This window comes from Lissotriton vulgaris, chromosome 2_2, assembly GCF_964263255.1.
Source record: "Lissotriton vulgaris chromosome 2_2, aLisVul1.2, whole genome shotgun sequence".
Lineage (NCBI taxonomy): Eukaryota > Metazoa > Chordata > Amphibia > Caudata > Salamandridae > Lissotriton > Lissotriton vulgaris.
This window is the reverse complement of record NC_141688.1, coordinates 6,167,212-6,191,853: the sequence shown is the minus strand read 5'-3', so window position 1 is coordinate 6,191,853 and position 24,642 is coordinate 6,167,212. Positions and strand designations below refer to the sequence as shown.

At 41.9% G+C, this 24,642-nt stretch overlaps 1 protein-coding gene across 1 annotated transcript in view; it reads right to left on the bottom strand.

Annotated features, from left to right (window-relative positions):
* The window catches only part of LOC147728929 (sulfotransferase 1B1-like), a 659,149-nt gene that overhangs the window by 68,656 nt on the left and 565,851 nt on the right, over nt 1-24,642 (bottom strand). Inside the window, exons 6-7 of the mRNA XM_086959169.1 lie at nt 16,048-16,142; nt 7,892-8,066 (exon numbers count right to left, since the gene is read on the bottom strand). Coding sequence (XP_086815295.1) covers nt 7,892-8,066; nt 16,048-16,142 — 270 coding nt within the window. The remainder of the gene's footprint in view (nt 1-7,891; nt 8,067-16,047; nt 16,143-24,642) is intronic.

The following is a 24,642-nucleotide window of genomic DNA, read 5'->3' as shown; positions in this document are numbered from 1 at the left end:
GACTGGAATGTGTTTTCGAGGAGCTGAACTCGGCTATACTGATAACTTGAAGGCAAAATACTGTCTTTGGCAGGCAAGCAGGCCGAGCCGGGCACCGCTCGCCGCGCAGGGAGTAGGACAGAGGTCAGGGATGCATCCCACGTTGCAGCTTTCAGGAGGCAGAGAACAGAAAGGGCTCGATGGCAGAAATCAGGGCCTAGCTCTGCAGGGCTAGGAAAAACGTGAAAGTGCACCATGAAAAGACGTTGGCAAGGCATACTTAGGAACTGAATTATCGATCCATTCATGGTGGATCTGAAAGAGGACATGTTAACGTTGGACGCAAATGTATTTGCGTCTTCATAGCAGGTCGAGGAGGGAAGTTACATGCACTTTAAGCTCGTACATGGAGACGGTGGGGTTCACGTTAGGGGACACAATTGACTATAAAAATGTATATTACCTCACAAGTCATATACAGATAAAACGTTGTAATGTGTTGAATCCAGCGACATTGTTGCCGATTCATATGGAATCAGATGATGTAGCACCACATGATTGTTACTTAAGAACTGAAGAAGAAACAAAGGGTCGTATTGACCTGAAAAACACTCCATTGGTAGATACCGATGGTACTTTGTATGTTGATGGTTCATGCTTCAAGTTGCCGAATGGTGATGTGACGACTGCGTATGCTGTAGTGACGTTGAGTACGGTTGTGGAAACTGCGAGATTGAGTCAGAATTCAGCGCAAGCGGCAGAGTTGATTGCGTTAACGAGAGCGTGTGTTTTGTCTAAAGGAAAGCGAGTGAATGTGTTTATCGACAGTCAGTATGCATTTGGGGTAGTGCATAGTTTTGGTCGATTGTGGAGAGAAAGAGGATTCATGACGTCGCATGGCACGAAGATCCAACACGGACAGCTCGTGAACGATCTTTTGGATGCACTTGCATTGCCTAAGCAGGTGGCAATCATTAAATGCAGCGCGCATCGAAAGGTTACGGATGATGTTGGTCGTGGTAACGCGTTTGCGGATCAGATTGCTAAGGAAACGGCCAAGAATTTGACGAATCAAATGTATGTTACAAGTTCAGTGAGATGGCCGACGGAGACTGCTATGTGTGAGGACACAGTTGAGAGTGTGAAAGCGATTCAGAACGAGGCCACCGAAACTGAAAAGACTAAGTGGAAAGAATGTACGGGGAAGTTATATGTGAATGGATGTTGGGTTGATTTGTCGGAATATCAGAGATGGATGTTACCGGATGCGTATGTGCTTGCCGTTGTTACTATTGCCCATGGCATGTCACATATTAGCGCGAAAGGTATATGTAAGTTGTTGTCTCCTGTATGGAAGAATGATGGGATTGCTAAGTGTGCTGAGAGAGTGGTCAAGACCTGTATGGTATGTTTGATGTATAATCCTGGCAAGGGCACCCCCACTCCACCTGGTCATTTTGCTCCTCCTACATGTCCCTTTGAAGTCATCCAGTTGGACTTCATCCATATGGAGAGATGCAATAATTTGAAGTACGTATTGGTGGTGGTTTGTGCGTTCTCCAGATGGATCGAGGCCTACCCTCTTAAGGATAATACTGCCCTGTCCACAGCAAAAGTTCCACTCAAGGAATATTTCCCCAGGTATGGCATGCCATGGATTGTATGGTCGGATAATGGAAGTGAGTTTGTGGGAAGTGTGATGAAGAGTGTGTGTAAGGGTCTGGGAATCCGCCAAAAATTTCATAGTGCTAATCATCCTCAATCGGCAGGTTTAGTGGAAGGGTACAATGGTACTCTGAAACTGAAACTTGCCAAAATCCAAGCAACGACTGGTTTATCATGGCCTGATGCACTGCCTCTAGCTCTCTTATCGACCAGGGCGACTGTGCACTCTCGAGTAGGGCTTAGCCCATATGAGATTGTGTTCGGCCGTCCTGGGAACTTTTGGGGAGTTCCGAGGCCTAAGGAGTTCGACAGACTTGAATATCCAATGTTGATTGACTATCTTTATGACCTGACTGCTAAATTGAGTTTGATTCATCAACAGGTTTTTGAAGCTCTACCGGCACAAACAGAAGGATCTGGACATCGGCTCCAACCTGGTGACTGGGTGTTAACCCGCAACTTTGGGAGAAAACGGAATCTTGAGCCAAGGTTCGTGGGTCCCTACCAAGTCTTGTTGGCAACGAGGACTGCAGTTCGGCTGGACGGCAGGAAGCATTGGGTGCATGCCACCCATACGAAGAAAGTCCCGCTTCCATTACCAGCAGATAACTGGATTAAGAAAGGATTCGCCTCGACTGAGACCGGTGCCCTTCCACACTACGTGCCATTCAGTGATGCTCAATCTGTAGAGAACGATTCAGTTCAGTCAGATACACCTGTTGAATCATCTGGAACTGTACCTTCGTCTTCAGCATTGGAAAATTAAAGTTCTGAACTGTCACCTGAACAATCGATCACTGTTTTGCCATCTGAATCATTGTTTGAAGAGCAAACTCGACCTGGGAAATGTCGATATTTTCTTCGATCGCGTGATATGGACAAATAAAATCTCCCTTTTTGTTTTTGAATACATTACCCCCTCACTGTCGCTACGAATATTGTGGATATTTGCATTTTTTGTTATTGATTTTGAGCTCTTCAATTTTGTTTTATACATCACGTGTGTTCCTTTTCTGTGCAGCTAGGAGACTTTTATTAAATTGAATGTTTATTTGATTAAAACCTACCATCTGGGTTGGCCATAGGGCCGTGCGGGTACCTACTTCTGTTTAGCAGGTTTCTGACACTAGGTCGTTTACTTTTGTCGACTCCTGGGAACTCCTGGGAATTGATAATCGCTACTCAGAACCAGGTGCGTCAAGAACGTTACGGACGGTCTTTAGAGGATGGAGTTCTCTAAGCTGTCGGAAATAGAGAGGATGTCGGCGCAAAGATCCAAATTGCATAAGATTTTACGAACAAAATGTTTTTTGTTTCAGGTTTTCATGTTATTCCTAACTGTTTCTATGCTATTGGTGGGTGGAGTGTATTTTGGGATTCAGTCACTATTGCCTTCCACTTCACCTACTTCTCCTTCTCATGATCTGAATTCTGTTCTCATTCCCACTATTTCTCCACATTCCTTTCATATCCTGCCCCAACATGAACAGGTCAGACGTGCGGAATTTATGAACAATTCCTTTGTCCAACTTCTGCATCAACATCAGTTGGTGATGAATACTACCAACTGTTGGGTGTGTGGGCTAATGCCACATACCATGGATAAGGGTATTCCGTATTTAGTTCTTCCTTACAGCTCCCAGGGATCAGCTCGAGCATTCCAAACCATGTTCCGTAGTGCACTAGATTCCTAACCCCGTCGAGAGCCACGCTCAACAGACCTTGGTTCTGGCCCATACCACAAGTCTTTGGCGATAGCGATTGCTGATTTGGATAGAGATATTTTTGATCCATCGCTTATTCCAGAGGAAGAGGTGCGAGCATACAAGGATCTGAGTGAGGCTGAGTATAGTATGTTAGTGGGTGATAGACAGCTTAAGAGCTCATCTCCGATCTGGATCGTACCCCACCTTGGTCATTTCTGCCTGCAAGGTCTTGGTCGAAATCCGAGAGCTCAGCTTGGGAAGAGTGCTTGTACTGAAACATATGTTTTACCGATGCTCTCTTCCCCTGTCTTCCTGACTGCCAAGGGTACTTATTTTGTATGTTATGATCGCGCTTATACGTGGTTGCCCCGTGACTTCTAGGGCACATGTTATATCGTGAATCTTTTGCCAATGACTTTTACAGCTGCCTCAGACTATCACAAGACAAGAGTTGTGAGAGGCGTTATTAGCAAAGAGGACACTGCCGGTCAAGAAGCAGGAGACTCCTTTAAGGGTTTCCTACCGTTTTGGGGACCTATGGTCAATAGTAGGAATCTGAGACAGTTGACTCGTGTGGTAGAATCGACTGCTAACATAACTGTAAGTGCTCTTGGTAACCTGACAGCGGAGCTTCAAGCGGATAGACTTATGACGTTACAGAACCGTATGGTTCTAGACGTTGTACTCGCAGATAGAGGTGGTGTGTGCAAGGTGATCCATTCGATCTGCTGTATTTTCATACCTGATAACGCTCCAACTGTTTATCAAGCCATCTCGAATTTGCATAAGATCTCCGAGTCCATACACGTGGATGAAGGTGATTGGACGCTTCTAGGATGGTTTTGGGGTCTGATGTCGACTTTGGGTTGGAAGATTCTGATGATTGTAGGGGTTGTTGTGACGTTTCTGTTCACGTGTTGTCTTTGCGTGCAGTGTGGTCCAGCCTTATGTGGCATTTGTGCTACAACGTGTATAAGAAGGCCATCTCTTACCAAAGAGACATTGATGGATAGAATAATGTTCCAGCAACATCTGAACGATCTGATGAATATCGATATTGATTCTGATTTCGACTAGTGCTTGCCTACATGAGGTCAAAAGGAGCGTCTGAGGTTCCGTGAGAATCGTAACAACGTTTTGGGCATGTTCGAATATGGACGAGTTTGGTATCTACGAACCGCAAATGACGAGTTTAGTAGGTGTACGCGTTTTCGCTACACTACCTGGAAAGGTTCATCTTATTTGCGGGTTTTCTCTATCTGAACCTTCGGGTTCCATTTTAGATACGGCATCCATTTTGTTTCTTGCCCTCACGTAGCCGGCGAACGGACAAATGTTCGCTTGATGACCCTGGGTTTCCCAAGCTCTTGCGGAAGATGCATATTCCTTTGAATGTGCCTTTATGACTAGGGGGATGACACGGCAAAGGCAGATGGCTCCGCTCGAGGCTCATCTTGCCGTGCCGGTCTATTGTTTCAGCCTTGCATGCGTTAGGCTTGAATCCTTTGATCCTGCGATCACGCTTCCGATATTGCCCCTACACTCTTTTCAATCTGTTGTTTGTCTTTGTCTTCCTTGCACCTGTTTCTGTTTCTTCTCTTAGCTCGTTTACAGCTAGAATGGTATGTGCCTAATGGTGGAATAATGTGTTTTTACAGTTGGGAACCAGCAATGTTTCTGTAATTATGTTCCGGGCTTCTGAAAACATGAATGCAATCCTTTTGAAGTTTACTGTGGGAACTGCGTCGTAACCTTTTGTTCGCCATGTTGTGCAATGACGAAAATGTGTATAAAAGGAGCAATCCACTTTTTGCAATTCGAAGCAGACTCTCAGAACCTACACTCTGTTGTACTTCTAGTGATCTCTGTGTCCCTGCAGTAAATAAACGCTGATCTTTGACGCCGAAGGAAGTGTCCCGTGTCTCTGTGATTTGTACGCCGGAACAGGTACATCCACGAAGGTTTCAGGTGTTGTCCCCTCACACCGCTCGGCCTTAAATTAGCCCAGTCCTTCAGTTGTCATCCGGTTTTTATGGGGAAAGGCTGCTCTAACACCACCTGCCGCTGCCGTCGGAAGTGCCTCCTCCCTCCAAAACAAACGGGATACTCCCGCGGTGGACCGGGAAAGGGTAGACTAAGTTCCCAACAGTAAGTGCAGCAGTTAATTGAGCCAAGAAACCTTAGTTCTGAATTAAAAGTCGAACATTTATAATTTTAAAACGAGTTGTGCAAAATGAGGCAAAATAGCAGCAAATACGATGTAGCAGCAATTATGTTCTTACGATCGCGCGTCCGCTGCGCGTCATAGCTGTCATCCGGTTTTTATGGGGAAAGGTAGACCATCTCAACACTGCCAGGGAATGGCAGTTTCCTGGCGGCTGTAGTGGTGCTGTGGCGGTCCCATCACCCCAATTCATAATAGGGCAGTCAGAAAACCACCACCTCAGTGCCCCATGAGTATGGCGGTCCTTGGACTGCCAGATTCATAATTAATGCCTAAGGGTGGAATCAAAAAATGTTTTGTAATTCAAATGTCTCGGAAGAAAAACAATTTGCATTGTCTGAGTCTTACACTTGATGACAGGTGTATGTAGAACATGTGTCTCTATAACCACACATGCTACAAATATAAATATATGTGCCACAATAGGGCTTTTGCACTAATGGACAGATTTATCAGTCTATAGTAAAGGCACATTTTGTTCAGCTAATATGTTTGGTGCCATCTGACAAATCTGTATGACAACTGAAAATGCATCCATACAGGGAAACTTGGGAAATATTTAAGATTAGATTGATAGCTTTAGACTCTGTTCTCCACATGCATTCAATACAAAAATAAACGGGGGCGTATTGTTTATTTCCTTAGATTAAACCAGTAGTTTTAACGAAATGTGGAGGACACCTGTGAATCTAAATACATGGATTGTATTTAATATATAAATATATCGAACAGATCGCAATCATTGGTGAGTGGGGGTGCCAGTAATTGTGATCATAATTGACATTATTAGACACTGGGGACATTAACCGACTGCCCCCTGTTCTTGTATCAATTTGATAGGACCTCTATAACGGCACATTCTTAAAAGGACACCGGAGCGGCGCTTCCAGTTGTTAATGTTCTTTTACGGAATAGGGCTACGTCTGCTTAATAGGTAGGTCTCCCACAGAAGGGTTTAACATCTAAACATGTAGTCACATAGGGTTCCTGAACTAGGGTATATATTTGTAAGTGGTTATTCTTATCCCCTATCCAGAGAGATTGTATTTACAAGCGTTTGGAGCCCCAAGGCGCTCCGCTATCAATATATTGACATATACAAATCTCTGACCTACCTCTGAAAACCGAGAGGTGGGTGAAATGCCTTTGATGATAGCGTGTGTGGAGTAGTGCCACGGCGGGCGGGGGAATGAGTCTTCCAGCCTGATACACGTGGGGGTGAGTGGATGTTTGTTACCGTTGGGACTCTTAGGACAGTTGTGTTCTACAATATTATGTTAGAAATGCAGGGTAATTATAGGTTTTTACATTGTATTTGAGGATAAAATGTGTCATCTGCTCTTTATGTTGAAGTGTGAATTACCGTTTTTTTCTGTTAAAAGAGGAGAATAATTTTGACCCTCTAACGGAATGTATTTGGGATAGGATGATTTATGTCTTGACGAGAATTATAAATGGGGGATCATGCAATGTGGTCAACTTTTGTTTTGAAATAGTGTACTCGATAATATTGATGAGTTCCATATTTATATTTTTCATTATGAACTGTCGTTGCTTTTAACAAGAGAGACCAAAAAATGTTTATGTCTTGAAGAAGGTGGTTTGAACTAACAAATTTGCCACCGAAACGCGTCGACACATCTGTATCTCTATAGAGGATGTGATTTAAGGACATTGATGAAAGTCAAGAACGAATTCCATGTGGAGCAACTGATTCAGGATGTCGTAAATATTGTGCACTGTATTTTGATGTCTCTTCCATCTTTTCACTTTTTTATTCATTATATTGTGTTTTTATTTATTGTGTAGACTGTGGATCTGTACACGCTTTTTAACCCTTTAATTGCTGTTGTCGGCCATAGGCCGACGGCAGCACTACCTCCCCAGTGCTGCCGTCGGCCAATGGCCGACGTGGCCCAGCCCGCGCACGGAAACGCCCGCACCGCGGCGGAATTACCGCCGCGGTTAACGGGTTAAATTGCCACTGTGACTAAATAATCATTTTAATAAAATTCATCTACTTTGTTATGTATATGCTTTCTTTGGAGTATTGTGTGTCACAATTGACTAGTATGGTCCTGGATTGTTGATCAAATTGGTGATTGGTGATCAAATGGGTGATTGAATGAGTCCAGATGGGAAGTCTGGTTGAATGACAAGCATTAGTGAACATTCTAGGTATCTGTGAATTATAATTGTTCCCAAGAGAACTTTGCTCTTTTGGTATACATACAGGACAACTACAGCTTTATTTCCCATCACTCCATTATATGCCTAATTCAATACATAAATTACAATAGTTACAAAAGATTCATACCTTTTCGCATAAAGGGTGAAACGGTATGATCAAAGGCTTCATGTATTTTAAAGTTGGCCATTGGATTTTCTCTCATTACTTCGAATGAGGCATGATGAACAATCTTCTTCAGAACCTCCTCGTCCATGTCCTTTTCCAGGAACGTAAGCAACTTTCGAATTTCACGCTCCAGATCCTGTTGAAAAATTGGTTTCAGATGTAAATGGATGAAACTACATAGATGGGACAAAGAAATTCAAGGCATTGATCAACTATCGAAATGCTTAAAGAAGGACTTAAGAGGATAGGATATTTTTCAAGCAGGATGTACATGTCATTAACCCCAGGTCCTTCCTGTTCTCGTCCCAATCTTTAAACTAGTGAGATAATCCTATCTCACCAAAAGAAAAAAAGAACAAAGGAATGGTGGCCCTACCCCACCCTCTCCCACCGGGAGTACATAAACGCACCTTACCCAGCATTCCCTCTGTTCTTTTTTTCGGTCTACTGACAGAATGGAATGAGTCAGGAGCTGGGGGGTCCTGGTGTACTTAAATCTCTGCTGATGGGCGGTGGAGACGTTGCTAGTGTTCAAGTTTCTCTCCCTGCCTGGCTTGGGGGGAGTCATGCTGAATTCCTCCTGAGCGGTTCTGGATTAGTGCAGGGGGTCCTGGGTGTGCCTCCTGGGTTGTCGGTTACATCAGGTGGAGCAGTGTCTCCTCTCTTCGTCTTGTTCAAGGGCGGTGTCCTGGGCATAGGTTGCTCCCGAGGTTTCCTTTCAGGTTATGTTGCCTGACTTCCAGCATGGAGGCAATCCAAGAAATCAGGATTTGGTATGCCAGTCGGCTGTGAGAATGTTTTTTTTGGGAACCCTTAAAACGGCTGACCTGGGTGAGTACTGCATATCGGTTTTGTTTTTCTTTGACGCCTCTGCTGACTTGATTACGCCTGCCTTCTTTCCTTTGGATGATCCGCCGGATCAGGCTTGATTGATGCATTTTTCAGCATTTCAAGAATCAAGTTGAATTCCTTTCCAATGTGTCCTTTTTCGGGGGGCTGGTGTGGCAGCCCGCCGCAATCTGGTTTTGAAGGACTGGAAGATTCTGCTCAGAAAACTTCTGCCCTGCGCTTGACTTTTCAGGGGACTATCATGTTTGGGGAGGAGTTGGGGGGAAAATTGCACAGGCTTTTTAAAGAGAAAAACACTCTCCTTCTTTTAAGCAGTTCTTCACTGCAGCTGATTCTTCTAAGCCTATGTTCTTCTTTCGTCAGCCCTCTTGGAGGTAGTTTTCTAGTGGTCAAAGGAGGTTCTTGATTGTTGGTCGGAGGTCGGCTACAGTTCTTTCTCCTGGCCTGGTTGCACTCCTGTTCCGATGTGTGGGTGCAGGACATTGTGCGACTGGGATATCACATTGAGGTTTCAGAACTTGGCTCTCCTGTAAGTCCAAGTGGACTGAGCTGTCCCAGGGATCAAGTCTTTCTTGGCGAAGAGGGTGAGTCAGGAAATTCCCCCTCTGGAGGAAGGGGGGTTTACTCCCTGATATTTCTGTACCCAAAGTGATAGGAGGATTCTGTCTGGTGCTGGACATGAGGGCCCTGTACAAGTTTGTGGTCCATCTTCCCTTCATAATGGAGACTCTTCAAAGGGTGCTTTCACTGGTTCTTCCAGGACATTATTTTTGCACACTAGATCTGCAGGATGCATATTATCTTGTCCCGGTGCACCCATGCTCTTGCTGATTCCTGAGGTTTTGCCTTTGAGCCGTTATTTTCAGTTCCGCATTCTTCCCTTTGGTCTGAGGTCTGCCTCAGGGTGCTCTCCACGGTGGTGGCGCCATTGATTGCCTTGTTCCATCTTCAGGCAGTCTTTTTCTAGCCATACCTTGACGATTGGCTGATCAATGCTCCATCTTGGGGTCAGCTATTGAGGGATCAGGAATTGGTATGTTCTACATTGAGGGCTCATGGATTTTCACTGAACCTTCCCAAGTGTCAACTGGAGTCCTCTCAGGATTTGACTTTCATAGGGGCTCGCTTTTACACCAATCTCAACAGAGTTTTCCTGCCTGTCTTTTGGGGACTGACCTTGAGTTCCCTTGCTCTGAGGTACTTGCAGGTTTTCTCTTTCCTGGTCCATCTCTGGTTGATGCTTCGGGGTCTCATGGCTGCGGTGGTATTTACTGTTACCTGGGCGTGGTTTCTACAACCTCTGCATGTGCATCCATTGGTCCATTGGGATCTTTTGTCTCGCGATTTGGCCCTTCTGGTTCTAGTGTTTCCTTCCATCCTCCCTGCACTGCACTGGTGGACGGTGTCAGCCAATCGTTCCAGGGGGTCTGCTGTTGTAGCCTTCTCCTCCGGCGGTCATGATAATGATTGCCAGTGCTTTCAGGTGGGGGGTGACGTTGGAGTCTGGCTCCCTTCAGGGACATTGGTCCCTCCTGGAGGGGAGGCAGTCTTCGAATTTGCAGGAGTTGACAGCAGTGGTCCAGGCTCTCATGCAATTCCACAGCCTGTTGTTGGATCGCAATGTTGTGGTTCATTCTGTCAACATGGTGACAATAGCCTACCTCAATCATCAAGGGGGGACCAAGTCCAAGTCTTTGAATGTGGTGGTGGTTCCCTTGTTTTGTTGGGCAGAAGGGCATCTGTTGTCTCTGTCTGCTGCCCATATCTGGACAGTGGAGAATGGGGTGGCGGATGCCCTCAATCGTTATTTCCCAACCTCCCCGGAGCTGTCTCTGACTCTAAAGGCTTTACAACTGGTGTGCAGGAAGTTTGGTCTTCCCTTTCTTGACCTCTTTGCTTACCGGCACAATGCTCAGCTTCCTCGCTTCTGCTCCCAGGTTTGTCAGGAGGGGGAAATGGGGTGGTAGCTCTGATGGTTCTTCGGCCATTGTGTTTGTTGTATGCCTTCCCGCCCCATGCGCTGATTCACCGTTTTTTGGCTCGCCTGGTGATGGAGTCTCGGGAGGTGGTGGTGCCATTTTGTCCTCACGGGTCTTGGTTCCCCACTCTGCAGTTTAGGGTCCTTGATTCCTGCCCTGCTTTCCGTTACCCCTGCTGTTGTGCCCTATGTGTCCCTCCCATGGCTGCAGTGGTCAGTTTGGAATTTGAGAGGTAGGGATTGCGGCGTTGGGGTTTCCATGAGCATTTAGTCTTGGCTCTGCAACAGTCTCGGAAACCTTCTACTCTTCGATCCAATGGGCGGCATTGGGGGAATTACCAGTGGTGGCATAATGCTCTAGACCCGTCCCCCCTGGATTGCTCTCTGCCTCTGGTTCTGCAATTTTTTGGGGAGAGGTTTGAGGGTTTTGAGAAGAGGTTGTCTATTTCCACTTTGCGGGATTAGTGAGCCATGATTAAGGCCTTTTGTTTCCCCTGGGTGAATTTATCAGATGTAGATGACTTGGTCTCCAGGTTGCTGCAGACTTTTTCTTTGGCCGCTCCTGTAGTGCAACCCACGTTTCCTTTTTGGGACCTTCCCCTAATGTTGCATGCTCTGGTGGCTTCTCCCTTTGAGCCTTTGGCTGAGGTGGACATCAAGTTTAGGACGTTGAATGTGTTTTTTTTGGTTGTCATTATTCCGGCCAGGAACCTTGGGGGGTTGGTGGCTCTAATCGCTAGTCATCGTTTTTGGATGGCGTTGTCCACCTGTTGGATTCCTCTTTTGTTCCCAAGGTTCGTTCCCAGTTGCATCATTCCCAGGAGTTGGTGTTGCCTGCTTTGTGCTCTGATGCTGTGTCTGAAGATGACCTTCCTTGGTCTGTCCTTAATGTTTACCGGGCTTTGAGTATCTACCCGTATCGCACTTGTTTTTTTTTTTGGAAGACTGATTCGCTGTTTGTGTCTTTTGGAGTTTCCTCTTATGTAGGGAAAGCTTCTTCTTCTTCCATTGGTCACTAGCCGAAGCAGATCATTATGTTTGCCTATTCGCTTTTTGGTTCCCCTCCTCCTGTGTGTAGGGTGGCCTCCTGGGCCAGGGGGTTTCCTTGTCTGAGCTCTGTAGGGCTGCTACTTGGGCGTTCTCTAATACTTTTGTGAGGCATTATCAGACTCCGATTTCGCTCGGGTATTATTCTAATTTTGGTTTGGTGGTGCTGCAGACTATGTGTTCTTAAATTCCTGTTTTGTCTGCATCAATAAATCACTGGGTGTTACTGTCCTGGTGGTGTTTTGTTGATGAATGCTGGTTGCTGCTTGGGTATTCTCACTTGTTTAATGAATGGTAGGAGGACAGGAGGGACCTGGAGATAATGCCCTATTACTTACCAGTAATCTTCATTAATCCCGGTCCTGTTGTCCTCGTCCCATTCATTACTTCCCTCCCTCCCGGACTTGCTAGCCTTCATCTGTAGCTTGGCATTTCAGAGGGAATGCTGGGTAAGGTATGTTTATGAACTCCCGGTGGGAGGTGGTGGGATAGGGCCAACATTCCTTCATTCTTTTTTTCTGTTGGTGAGATAGGAATATCTCACATGTTTAATGAATGGGACAAGGACAACAGGACTAGGAGTAATGATGATTACTAGTAAGAAATAGGGCATGATGTAGTTATCAGTTCTCAGTTCAAGGCACTATTTACATCGAAGCCCTTCACACTTTTAATACTTAGACAGAAATATATGTATTGTTGGTTGATAAGGACAGCCAGAACCATAATCAGTATATTCCCTTTCCGTTAAAAACTGGATTTTGGGACCAAATCCATCTTTGCTGTCACACAATGATTTTTCTGGACTGTTCCAGCCCTTTTTAAAATTTGTTATTGCTTTTATTCTCCTAGGATACACTCTATGCACTAAACACAATTTCTGTGAAGAACTTACAGCCTCTAGCGATTTCAACTCTCCTCATGAGCATTATCACTTGACCCTTTGTTCTCTTCTCCTCCCCCATCATCACTGGAATATGTTACCCTGCTCTCTGTTTATTTCCTGTAGGGGCTGAAATTCTGTTAAAGTTGTTGACCTGAATCTTCTCTGTCTGCCTCATTTGAATTATCGTCTAATGATAATAAAAAAATGTGATGTACTAGAAAAAACCTCAGTAATAATGATCCCATCTCCATTCGCCTATGATAGTTTCAAAATGAATGTAAATACATTTTAATACAATTGCAGATGCTTCGGTATAAAACTAAGTTTATCGATGGGAGAATGCGCTGTAATTTTCAGTATTCAGAATCTGTTACATAAATACGAATTGTAGAAAACAGCTTTTGAGAATAAAAGCATATTTAGATCCAGACCAGCAATGCTTGCTAAACCTGAGAAGTTGCCAGAATCACTATTATAGTGCAGTTTGTCATGTGCAATACCACATAGGTCACGGTAGCCCTCATATCTTCTAGACTAGATTATTGCAACGTGCTATATCAAGGAATCAACAAGCAACTCGTTCAGCGCCGCCAAACGGTGCAAAACGCGGCCGCAAGGTTCATTGCTGATGTGCCAAGGCGCTCATCAGGCTCCTCCATTAGGAAAAGTCTGCACTGGCTCCCCATGCAAGCCAGAATTGAGTTTAAGGCCCTCTGCCTCACCCATCGTGCCTTACATGGATCGGGGGCAGAAGACATCAGATCCCTTGTATCCCTCTATGTCCCCGGCAGGGCACTTCGCTCAACAAATAAAAATATTCTTGCTGTACCCAGAACCTCTAAGGCAAGGTGGGGCGGGAGGTGCACAGACAAAATATCGACTCCAAAATATCGACTGGACATAATATCGAGTTTTAAATATAGACTGGACAAAATATCGACTGGACATAATATCGACTACAAAAATATCGTTTTTCAGGTAAGTGAAGTAATATGGACTGTATAAAATATAGATAGCAAAAATATCGAATTTTTATTAATATATAATATTTTATAGTGTATTTTTATGTAATAATATGTGTGAAAAGTGTGTATTAATGTTATAAAATATTTAAATAAATTAATTTTGTTTTTATAATAATTGCGTAATGTAATTCTGTAGCGGGTTGTGGGTTTATAGGGGAATAGGGTGGGAAGTAATTTAATAATAATTAATTAATTATTATATGTTTGTAAATATTTTTAATTAATAATTAATTGATAATTAATTAATATTAATTAGTTAATTAATTTATATAATTTTGTACATATTTTGTATTAGTAATTTATTGGTAATTAATTAATTGTAATTAGTTAGTTACATTAATTAGAGTACATTTTTAATATATATAATTTTGTGTTATTGTTAAGTAATTAATTGGGAAAAAATAATATTAATTATTAAAATAATTACAGCTAATGTGCTAATATATTTACTTTATTGTTATTGTTAATTAATAATTAATTGGTAATTAAATATTATTGATACATTTTGGGTAAAGGAGTATTTTTAGGGTTCAGGGTCAGTTTTCAGTTTTTGGGTAAAGGGGCATTTTTAGGGTTTTGGGTCAGTTTTCAGTTTTAGGGTAAAGGGGTATTTTTAGGGTTCAGGGTCAGTTTTCAGTTTTTGGGTAAAGGGGCTTTTTTAAGGTTCAGGGTCAGTTTTCAGTTTTTGGGTAAAGGGGTATTTTTAGGGTTCAGGGTCAGTTTTCAGTTTTTGGGTAAAGGGGCATTTTTAGGGTTCAGGGTCAGTTTTCAGTTTTTGGGTAAAGGGGCATTTTTAGGGTTCAGGGTCAGTTTTCAGTTTTAGGGTAAAGGAGTATTTTTAGGGTTCAAGGTCAGTTTTGGGTTTTTGGGTAAAGGGGTATTTTTAGGGTTCAGGGTCAGTTTTCAGTTTTTTGGGTAAAGGGGTATTTTTAGGGTTCAGGGTCAGTTTTGGGTTTTTGGGTAAAGGGGTATTTTTAGGGTTCAGGGTCAGTTTTTCAGTTTTTGAGTAAAGGGGCATTTTTAGGGTTTTGGGTCAGTTTTCAGTTTTAGTGTAAAGGGGTATTTTTAGGGTTCAGGGTCAGTTTTGGGTTTTTGGGTAAAGGGGTATTTTTAGGGTTCAGGGTCAGTTTTTCAGTTTTTGGGTAAAGGGGCTTTTTTAGGGTTCAGGGTCAGTTTTCAGTTTTTGGGTAAAGGGGTATTTTTAGGGTTCAGGGTCAGTTTTCAGTTTTTGGGTAAAGGGGCATTTTTAGGGTTCAGGGTCAGTTTTCAGTTTTTGGGTAAAGGGGCATTTTTAGGGTTCAGGGTCAGTTTTCAGTTTTAGGGTAAAGGAGTATTTTTAGGGTTCAGGGTCAGTTTTGGGTTTTTGGGTAAAGGGGTATTTTTAGGGTTCAGGGTCAGTTTTCAGTTTTTGGGTAAAGGGGTATTTTTAGGGTTCAGGGTCAGTTTGGGGTTTTTGGGTAAAGGGGTATTTTTAGGGTTCAGGGTCAGTTTTCAGTTTTTAAACGATATTTTTGCAAGTCGATAATGTGACCGTCGATACTCTTTGGAGTGGGAATAGTATTTTTACACTTCTGGTATTGTACGGTAATATAATACTATCTTATTTAATTATAGTATGTTATTATATATATATGTTTTTACAAATATGATTGTAAAAAATTATTTTTATTAATTTCATTTATTATTTAATTATTATAATTTAATTTAAGTATTTTTAAGTATATTTTAGTATTTAAATTGTAATATTAATTTAATTAAACACTGTTTTTAACAAAGTCGATATTTTTTATAACTATATTATTGTAAACGATATTTTGTACTCGATATTTTTGTACTTACCTGTTTGTAGATACAAACTCGATATTTTGACTGTCGATATTTTGTCCACGATATTTTTGCAAGTCGATATTTTGTCCCTCGATATTATTTCAGTGATCCGGGGCGGGAGGGCCTTTTTCTCCCTTGTTCCAAGTATTTGGAAGTCCCTTCCAGCAGAGCTCAAGGATCAATCCTCCTTTCCCCTCTTTCGGAAGGCCTTGAAGACCTGGCTTTTCAGGGAAGCCTACCTATAGCCGGCGCACCTCCTACCCCCTCCACACACATCTCTCCATCTTCAGCGCCTTGATGCCCACTGGCTAAGTTGCGCTATACAAAGCTCAAATCATTCATTCATTCATTCACATGACAAACCTACACCTCCAAGTAACATATCCAGGTTCATTTAATTCTACAAGAGGGTTTTCTAAAAATACAGTGATTCGATTTAGGGCTAGTATAAGGGGAATCTTAAATCAAAGTGGGCTATTAGGCATACCGAGCAATTGATGCCTACCTCTTTCATATCCTCGTAGAAGACATAGAGAAGACGTAGCTCGTTCCTTTTTGACCACCAGCCCTTCACATGCTCGTACCAGGATCCGAAGGAAACTGAGAACCAAAGTAGAAAGGTCATCAATATGTTAATCAGGCACTGAGTAAAATGCAGTGTGTGTGTTCCTGAATTTAATTCAATTCCCCCATTATCTTCCCACGTGTCTCCAGCTCCCACTTTCTTCCTTCATCTTTTAGCACTTGGTGACCCTGGGTCTAGCAGCAAATGCAATCATGAGACATTAACAATTAGAGCACAGTTGAGGAAGTAGATTTCAAGATTTTTATTTAATTTGATTTAGACCTCAACTGAGGTCAACAAATACAAGATACAATTATTAAAAACAGTTATGATATTTCAGCTTTAAAACAACTTCAGTAAGCGTTTTAAATATTTTTACAAATATAACAGACAAATTCATCAGATGGCGATTTCCAAAACTTTATTAAACTTTGAGCAGAGGAGATATTATATCTAAAACAAATGGGCTTTATATACCCGTGCCGAGCCTCTAGCAAGGTCGAATTTGGACAGACTAGCAATTCATTAAATAAATCTTGCACTCCTCACTAACACAAATTACAGATCGCAGTAGTATTTTTGCAAATATTCCAATTAGAAGTATATGCTTTTAATTGGAAGCATCCCACACCGTAATAAGAAAATAGTGCACCGGACCCTTTGTTCTGATAAAAAGCATATGTACAATTGCAGGGTTTTATATTCTAGACTGCCTACTGGTTCTGCAAAAGATTTTAATTGAGAACAATGTGCTACATCCAAGTCATTACTTATTCTAGGAGTCAAGTTCTTTAAGAAGAGCTTCAAATGTGCAAAAGTGCTACTATGCAATGGGACAGGCTTAGTGCAATGCTGAGATTCTCATTAAAAGTAAGTTGAAACAACTCATTTCTAAAAGTCTCCAATTTTAAAATATTTCTTAAAGATCCTAAATGAGCATTTAAGAGATTATGTGCCAGAAGTATTAAGCTAAATTGCGATCGCAAACGCAGAAGTTTGCAGTATTTCAGCGTTTGCAATCGCAATTTAGCTGTTTGCCATTTAGGAAACAAAACCCTACTCACAAAATAAAGAATCGAAAAATGTGAGATTCTCTACTGTGTGCATGCATTTAGAGAATCGCAATTTCCGTTTCCCTAACTGCTTTTCCTGTAGCCATTGCAAATTGCGATATTGTTGTAAGGATTCCAAATTACCACGAACTTCAAGTTGGTAGTAATTTGCGATTTCCTCAGAAAAAAGCACTTTTTTGCTTTTTTAAAGTGCCATGTGGCACACATATATGCCCTTAGGGTGTCCTTTTGGAACCCTTGCACCATTGAACTGGCATGTGGAATTCCCATTCATTCATATGGGCCTCTTGGCCCATAGAAAAGCAAGGGAAGGGATTCCTTTATCACGAAATGCATTTTGCGATTCGCAGTTAAGGAATATGTAGGAATCACAATGAATATTGTGATTTTTTTTACTTACATAGCATTTTTGTGAGCCCTTAGTAGCTATTCGCTAAAAATAGCTATTAAGGACACGCACATTGCTACAATGATACATCTGCCTCTATATGCCCATCTAATTATATTAGAGATGCCTCTGGCATAAGGGCTAACTAGAGATAACTTGGACTGGGAGTTCTTGGTTAACTTTTATCAATTTGCATAAACGGTTCCCTTCTCTTACTTTTAATGGTTCCCAAGTCTTAATCAATATATATTCTAGGGCGTAAGATAAAATAGGAGGTTTTTTCATGCGATAAACCTCAAGCAAAGAATAAAAATGTCTATTCCCAAGGAAGAGTAAAGCCTCTGTAATACGTCCATGTGGGCATCTGCATTAAGCCCAATATGCATAAAAGGGATGAATTTTGTAAGGTTTGTGAATACATTTGCCCCAAGTAGGTGTATTCTTTGACAACCTCTAGCAATTTTCCATCCAGTATCCAATTAAAGTGAAGATATTGATTTCTTAACTCTAAAAGGAACAACTTTCGTTTTAAAGATATTTGGGACATGGAAAAAAAATGTTCGCATAGCAATTCAGTGCGGTTGAATTTCTTTGTAGGCCTAATGTTGTGAGATCTAAAATTACAACATTGACGGTGTACATTAAGATATGAATATTGCTAAATACTATTTTTGGCATGAAATTAATAATTTGTAAAAAACACTCTGGGAGATCACATATATAAAGGGAGAATAAAATGAGGGCCAGAAGACAGAATGCTTTAATCCATTCCTCATGGGTATTGATCGAGTTAATCCTTTTTTCCCCCATTTGAAGTCTACACTATGTTGCAGTGTAATGATATAATTATTGTGAGTAGGTCATTGGGAAATCCTCGCCTCTCTAATTTCTTCCAGAGTGTTGGCCTATTTACACTGTCGAAAGCAGTAGTGAAATAGATGAAAACACAGTAGACAACCTGTTGTTTTGACACTAAATATCATATTTATCTATGATTGTCTGTAGAAGTGCAAAATTGTCTATTACAGAATGTTTTGGGCGAAAACCGGCCTGTGTCAAAGGTATCACTCCTCTGCCCAGTCTTTCAGATGGGCCAGAACACAAGGTGTAAAGATCTTGCCAGTGGCATCCAACAGGGCATCTGTCGATCGTTGTTGGGGATTGACCTGGAACCTTTTTTTAAGATAGGGACCACAATGCTCCCCTGCCATGATTTTGGAATTTTCCCAGTAGAATATAGGGGGGCTAAAAATTTGCTCCACTCTTCAATAGTTACTTTGGAGAATATTTATCAGAATTTTTTCTGGACTTATTACTGCAGAGGATCTTGAGGCCTTTATATAATGGGCTATTTGTTTAGGTGTTGGAGCTAAAACATCTTGATCAATCTATTTAATTTTGGTGCTTCACAATCTAAACTCTTTACTTTAAGGTAGCTCCAGCACTTATCTTGCCCATAAACATTAATAGAGACATTTGGCAACAAAGGATTTAATTGGTTCTGATCTTCTTTGATTTCATATGATGGTAAATGATGTTTAATAATTTGAGTAGGTTCTGGAGACTTCAAGATTTGTATGTTAGCCAAAGCTTTCTGTTCTAAAGCCAGGGACTGTGGAAATTTAAGCTTCTTTGTTGCTTATTTCAAAGTTCTGCGTTTTCCTCTTTTCTTTTTCCCTTTCTCCGCTGTGTTGTTTCTCTTTTACTTTCGCTTCGGCGAGGTCCTGACTCCCTTATAATTGGAATTCCAGAGATAAATGTTTCTTCTGTGTGTGAGGTTACTGCAAGATGCTTTCATCATTAGTCCAAGTCAAGGAGAAATCAAGAAAAGACTAATAGACGCGCCTTACTTGAAGGTTTCTCTCCTTTACAATAGAATCTGCAGTTGCACACCTTTCCCCACCATTCAACAAATGGAGGTATTCAGAAAGACTACTCCTTGCAGCTCCTTCTTAACCAAAAGGCATAATAGAATACCAAAAGGTGCCCTGTCTTCTCCTGCTAACTTCAAATCTAGATCTCCACTCTCCCACTCCAGGATGGTGAGCAATACACTTTCGCTGTCTAGGAACAGAGTCCTCTCATTTTGTCAAGGGCCAGGCTTGGGACACCCAAAATGGATCAAACTGGCATTCATTACTCTGGCTCACTGACATACCATGTGGGATGTTAGTGCAAAGGTCTGGGTGCATACAAGCAGAGATTTACACAAGTAGATGAAAAGGTCTCTACTCTGTGACTTCAATAGTTACTTTGGAGAATATTTATCAGAATTTTGTCTGGACTTATTACTGCAGAGGATCTTGAGGCCTTTATATAATGGGCTATTTGTTTAGGTGTTGGAGCTAAAACATCTTGATTCTTTTTTTTTTTCTTTACTGCAGTTAAGTTGATTTGATTTTTCCAAATTCTGTGGATTTGGTTTGTATAACTCCTGTATATATTTTTCGCATTCAGATATTCATACTGGCAATGATTGTAAGGCTTTCCTTGTCCCCATTTCTTTAGCTACTATACTCCAAAATGCTTTACTATTTTTACATTTTATTGCAATTTGTATGTCAACCGAGTTTTTGTCTTTTTGATCTTGACTTTATTCTCCCCTTTTTGTTGTTGCACTTTTTACAGCTTTGCTGTTTCTTTCTGTCCGGTCCCAGAGTAGTTATGAAATTGCAATCTAATCAATCTATTTAATTTTGGTGCTTCACAATCTAAACTCTTTACTTTAAGGTAGCTCCAGCACTTATCTTGCCCATTTTATAGATCCCTCAGGGTGGACACAATCATGGAAACAGTATCTTCATAGCTTGGTATAGGACCCTCTGCCTTTCTTCAAGAATCAAATTGTGAAGACATTATTGCAGTATTCATTGTATTAATTGCATTAGAATTCCAATGTATCAGCCTAGTTTTAGGTTCAACTTCAGCGGTACAGTTTTTGAGAGTTAGGGACCATGGAAAAATACATTGTAATAGGATTTCTATTCCCAGGTACAAAATTGTGTGATCACTTTCTTGTATACTTTTAACATTCAATGATTGCACTTTTCCGAATAGATCCAAACTGCAGATTATGTAGTCAAGCATTGAGGAGCTTTGAAATGCTTTTTGTCGTATAGGCACCTGGAATGTCACCTTCTACTCTTCCGTTTAATATGACTCCATGTATTTTGGTCACAGAAGTGAGATGTATTTTCAACCGTATATAATTTTTTACCTTTGTTGAAAATTAAGGAAATGTTATTGACAAGGCTTCCCCATGTGCATGATTTCCCCATTTGTCCAAAGATGCATGTTAGATTTTTCCACTAAAGTCCAGCAATATCATTACTGAGGGATACTCGTTAGATTCCATAACTAGTTCTATTTTCACGAATGTTTTAATCATTAAAATATCATATGAATGTCCTGGGGGATATAGATGTTAAAAATTAGCATATCATGTATGGTGTGCGGGTTTTCTTTCCTGTGCTTGATCTTAGTGCATTGGACATTCTGGAGGAACATGTTGACTCCTTCCAGATCCCAAAGAATTTCTTCTATTAGGAAAATTGCAAGACCTTCTTTGGCATGGCCCCTTTTCACAGCCTCTGCCGGAATATTGTACACAAATTAATCTTCTTGGTCAAAGGTTTCAAAATCCCATGTCTCTTGCAAGGTCACCATTCCAGTGGAGTTTTCCAGGATTAAAGCTAACTTTTCCAGGTCTTTCCCAGCGATGTTCCAGGATGCAATTTTTAGGGTTCTGCTAAAAAGAGAGTATATTTATGTTACCCTGTTTGTTGCTATTCAAATTGCTGAAAATCCCAGACCTAGAGTGTTCCCTTGATTTTGTCCTTGGTTTTCTTAAGTTGTAATTCCAACTTCATCGCTCTCCATCTTTTATTGAGATAGTTAGTGTTCCTTCAGGTACATTGATTAGAGATCCAGGACAATTATTATGGTAAGGGATCCTACCATAATATTTTTCTTTTGGTTTTTGTGCTGTATTAAATTTTTCTTGACATTCACTACATCAAATCAATTTTTACGGAAGATATCACTTTCTGTTAGAATAATGGAAGAATCACGTTCGACTGGAACTCAACATTACCACCATAAGCTGAGATTTATACAGGAATACCAATACTTTTATTTCAGATGTTGTAAGTGAGTGAAGAGCATCGATCTTCTGCAATAAATGTACTATTTTCCCACGGTTCAGTGGATATTTTCCAACAGTAAATAGGTTAGTTATTTTCATAGTACAAGATTTTATCTGCTCCCCTTGCAGTTTGAATCCCTCAAGGAAAATTAAACTTCATTTTCTGAGTTAATCATTAGTTGGTGATCTTTAATAAACATTAATAGAGACATTTGGCAACAAAGGATTTAATTTTTTCTGATCTTTGATTTCATGTGATGGTAAATGATGTTTCATAATTTGAGTAGGTTCTGGAGACTTCAAGATTTGTATGTTAGCCAAATCTTTCTGTTCTAAAGCCAGGGACTGTGGAAATGTAAGTTTTCTTGTTGCTTATTTCAAGGTTCTGCGTTTTGCTCTTTTCTTTTTCACTTTCTCCGCTGTGTTGTTTCTCTTTTACTTTCGCTTCGGCGAGGTCCTGACTCCCTTATAATTGGAATTCCAGAGATAAATGTTTCTTCTGTGTGTGAGGTTACTGCAAGATGCTTTCATCATTAGTCCAAGTCAAGGAGAAATCAAGAAAAGACTAATAGATAGGCCTTACTTGAAGGTTTCTCTCCTTTGCAATAGAATCTGCAGTTGCACACCTTTCCCCCACCATTCAACAAATGGAGGTATTCAGAAAGACTACTCCTTGCAGCTCCTTCTTAACCAAAAGGCATAATAGAATTCCAAAAGGAGCCTTGTCTTCTCCCCCTAACTTCAAATCTAGAACTCCACTCTCCCCCTCCAGGATGGTGAGCAATACACTTTCGCTGTCTAGGAACAGAGTCCTCTCATTTTGTCAAGGGCCTGGCTTGGGACACCCAAAATGGATCAAAATGGCATTCATTACTCCGGCTCACTGACATACCATGTGGGATGTTAGTGCAAAGGTCTGGCTGCATACAAGCAGAGATTTACACAAGTAGATGAAAAGGCCTCTACTCTCTGACTCAGATAAAAAGGTCTGGTCACATATTTACCTATCAAACCATGAACTATGCTATCCTATCATCATTGCTTTACATACTACACCATTGACAGGAGTAGTAGTTGGCTGTCACCAACAGATGGTGAGTGTCGTATAACCCTTCTAGGCCACAGGACAGGTCCAAGACACACTCATAGTTAGGAACAGGCATAGGGATCTGCACACACACTGTACTAATGTGACACCAAGGTCCAAAATAAAAAAAGTCAGGATACTAGAAACTAGTCAGCCACTCAGGCAGGGGAACATGTCCATATACCATGCAAGGAACATTTCCGTACCAACACTTGGTAATTCTGTATGTTAATGAATTCCAGACCTTAGGGTTTGTAAACAGAGAGACAACAACAAAGATACTCGTAAAGGAAAGAATTTCTTTAAACAATAATAATCTAATATATCAACATATTGGGCATTGATAATTATCGCAACAATACCTGTACTCACAAAAGAAAAGACTGAAAAAAGAAAGGAGAAGCAAATGAGGGCAGAAAAGCACATGAATATTGCAAGTAAACAATCATATAAAATACATATCAGTTTCTGATAAGCCCATACATGTCTATGTCTCTTCCCTGAACTTGATTCACATCAGGATCATCATCAGGAAAACATGTGCATGTTTAATTTATTTGGGCTTCATTGTGTTACAAATATAAAGTATAGAAACACCATAAAATCCACTTCATTTGAATATTATGTAGCTAGTTAGGCCAACAACCTTCACTCTAGGACACCAACAAATAAATAACACCCAAATAAAGGTTTGTGGGCACCTGGCAGAGATTAAACACTTAGGGGTCCATTAGGATGACGGGCGGACAAAGTCCACCCTTCATCCCATCGTGGATCGGAACCGCTTGCCATAAGGGCGGGGGTCCCGTGTCTGGCATTAGGATGCGCCCGCCACAGTGGTGGGTGCATCCAGCATTCCTAACATTGTGGCAGGCGGTGCACTCAGCACCGCCCGCCACAATAACAGGAAGGCATGCTGTCCGCTTCCATGCATAACATGTGCACATCCCCCCCCCCCGGGAGTCCCTGGGGGCCCGCAAAAGGCCCCCGCAGGTAGACTCAGCATCCCTTTCCGTGGCGGCATTCCAGCCATAGAAAGGCATTCAGGAATGCCCATTGTAATATTGCTTTACAAAAGGGGGTGGTGATGGACGGAGCATCTGAACCAATCAAACACTCACACCCAGTCAAAAGATCTGGGTTTGATTCATCACCGTTCTTTAGCCCACTCTGCCACCCCAGTTCAGACATGGCTATATGCAAATCAGTCTGACCCTATGCCTCATGGGAACAGTCCAGCCCGAATGCCAAGCCATGCCTTCCCTGGACGGGAAACAAGCTTCCGAGGACCGGTTTCTGGCATTCCAGCCGTCTTTAGCCCGGCTTGCTTGAATCCAGTGGCAAAGTGAGCAAGGGACTCAGGTCTGAGCATACCCTGCCACACTCATGGCGGCCAAAAGCGGTACAAAAGGGGGTGGTGATGGACGGAGCATCTGAACCAATCAAACACTCACACCCAGTCAAAAGATCTGGGTTTGATCCATCACCGTTCTTTAGCCCACTCTGCCACCCCAGTTCAGTCATGGCTATATGCAAATCAGCCTGACCCTGTGCCTCATGGAAACAGTCCAGCCCAAACTGCCACGCCATGCCTTCCCTGGACCGGAAATAAGCTTCGGAGGACCGGTTTCTGGCATTTCAGCGGTCTTCAACCCGGCTTGCTTGAATCTAGTGGCAAAGTGAGCAAGGGACTCACGTCTGAGCATACCCTGCCACACTTATGGCAGCCAAAAGCGGTACAAAAGAGGGTGGTGATGGACGGAGCATCTGAACCAATCAAACACTCACACCCAGTCAAAAGATCTGGGTTTGATCCATCACCGTTCTTTAGCCCACTCTGACA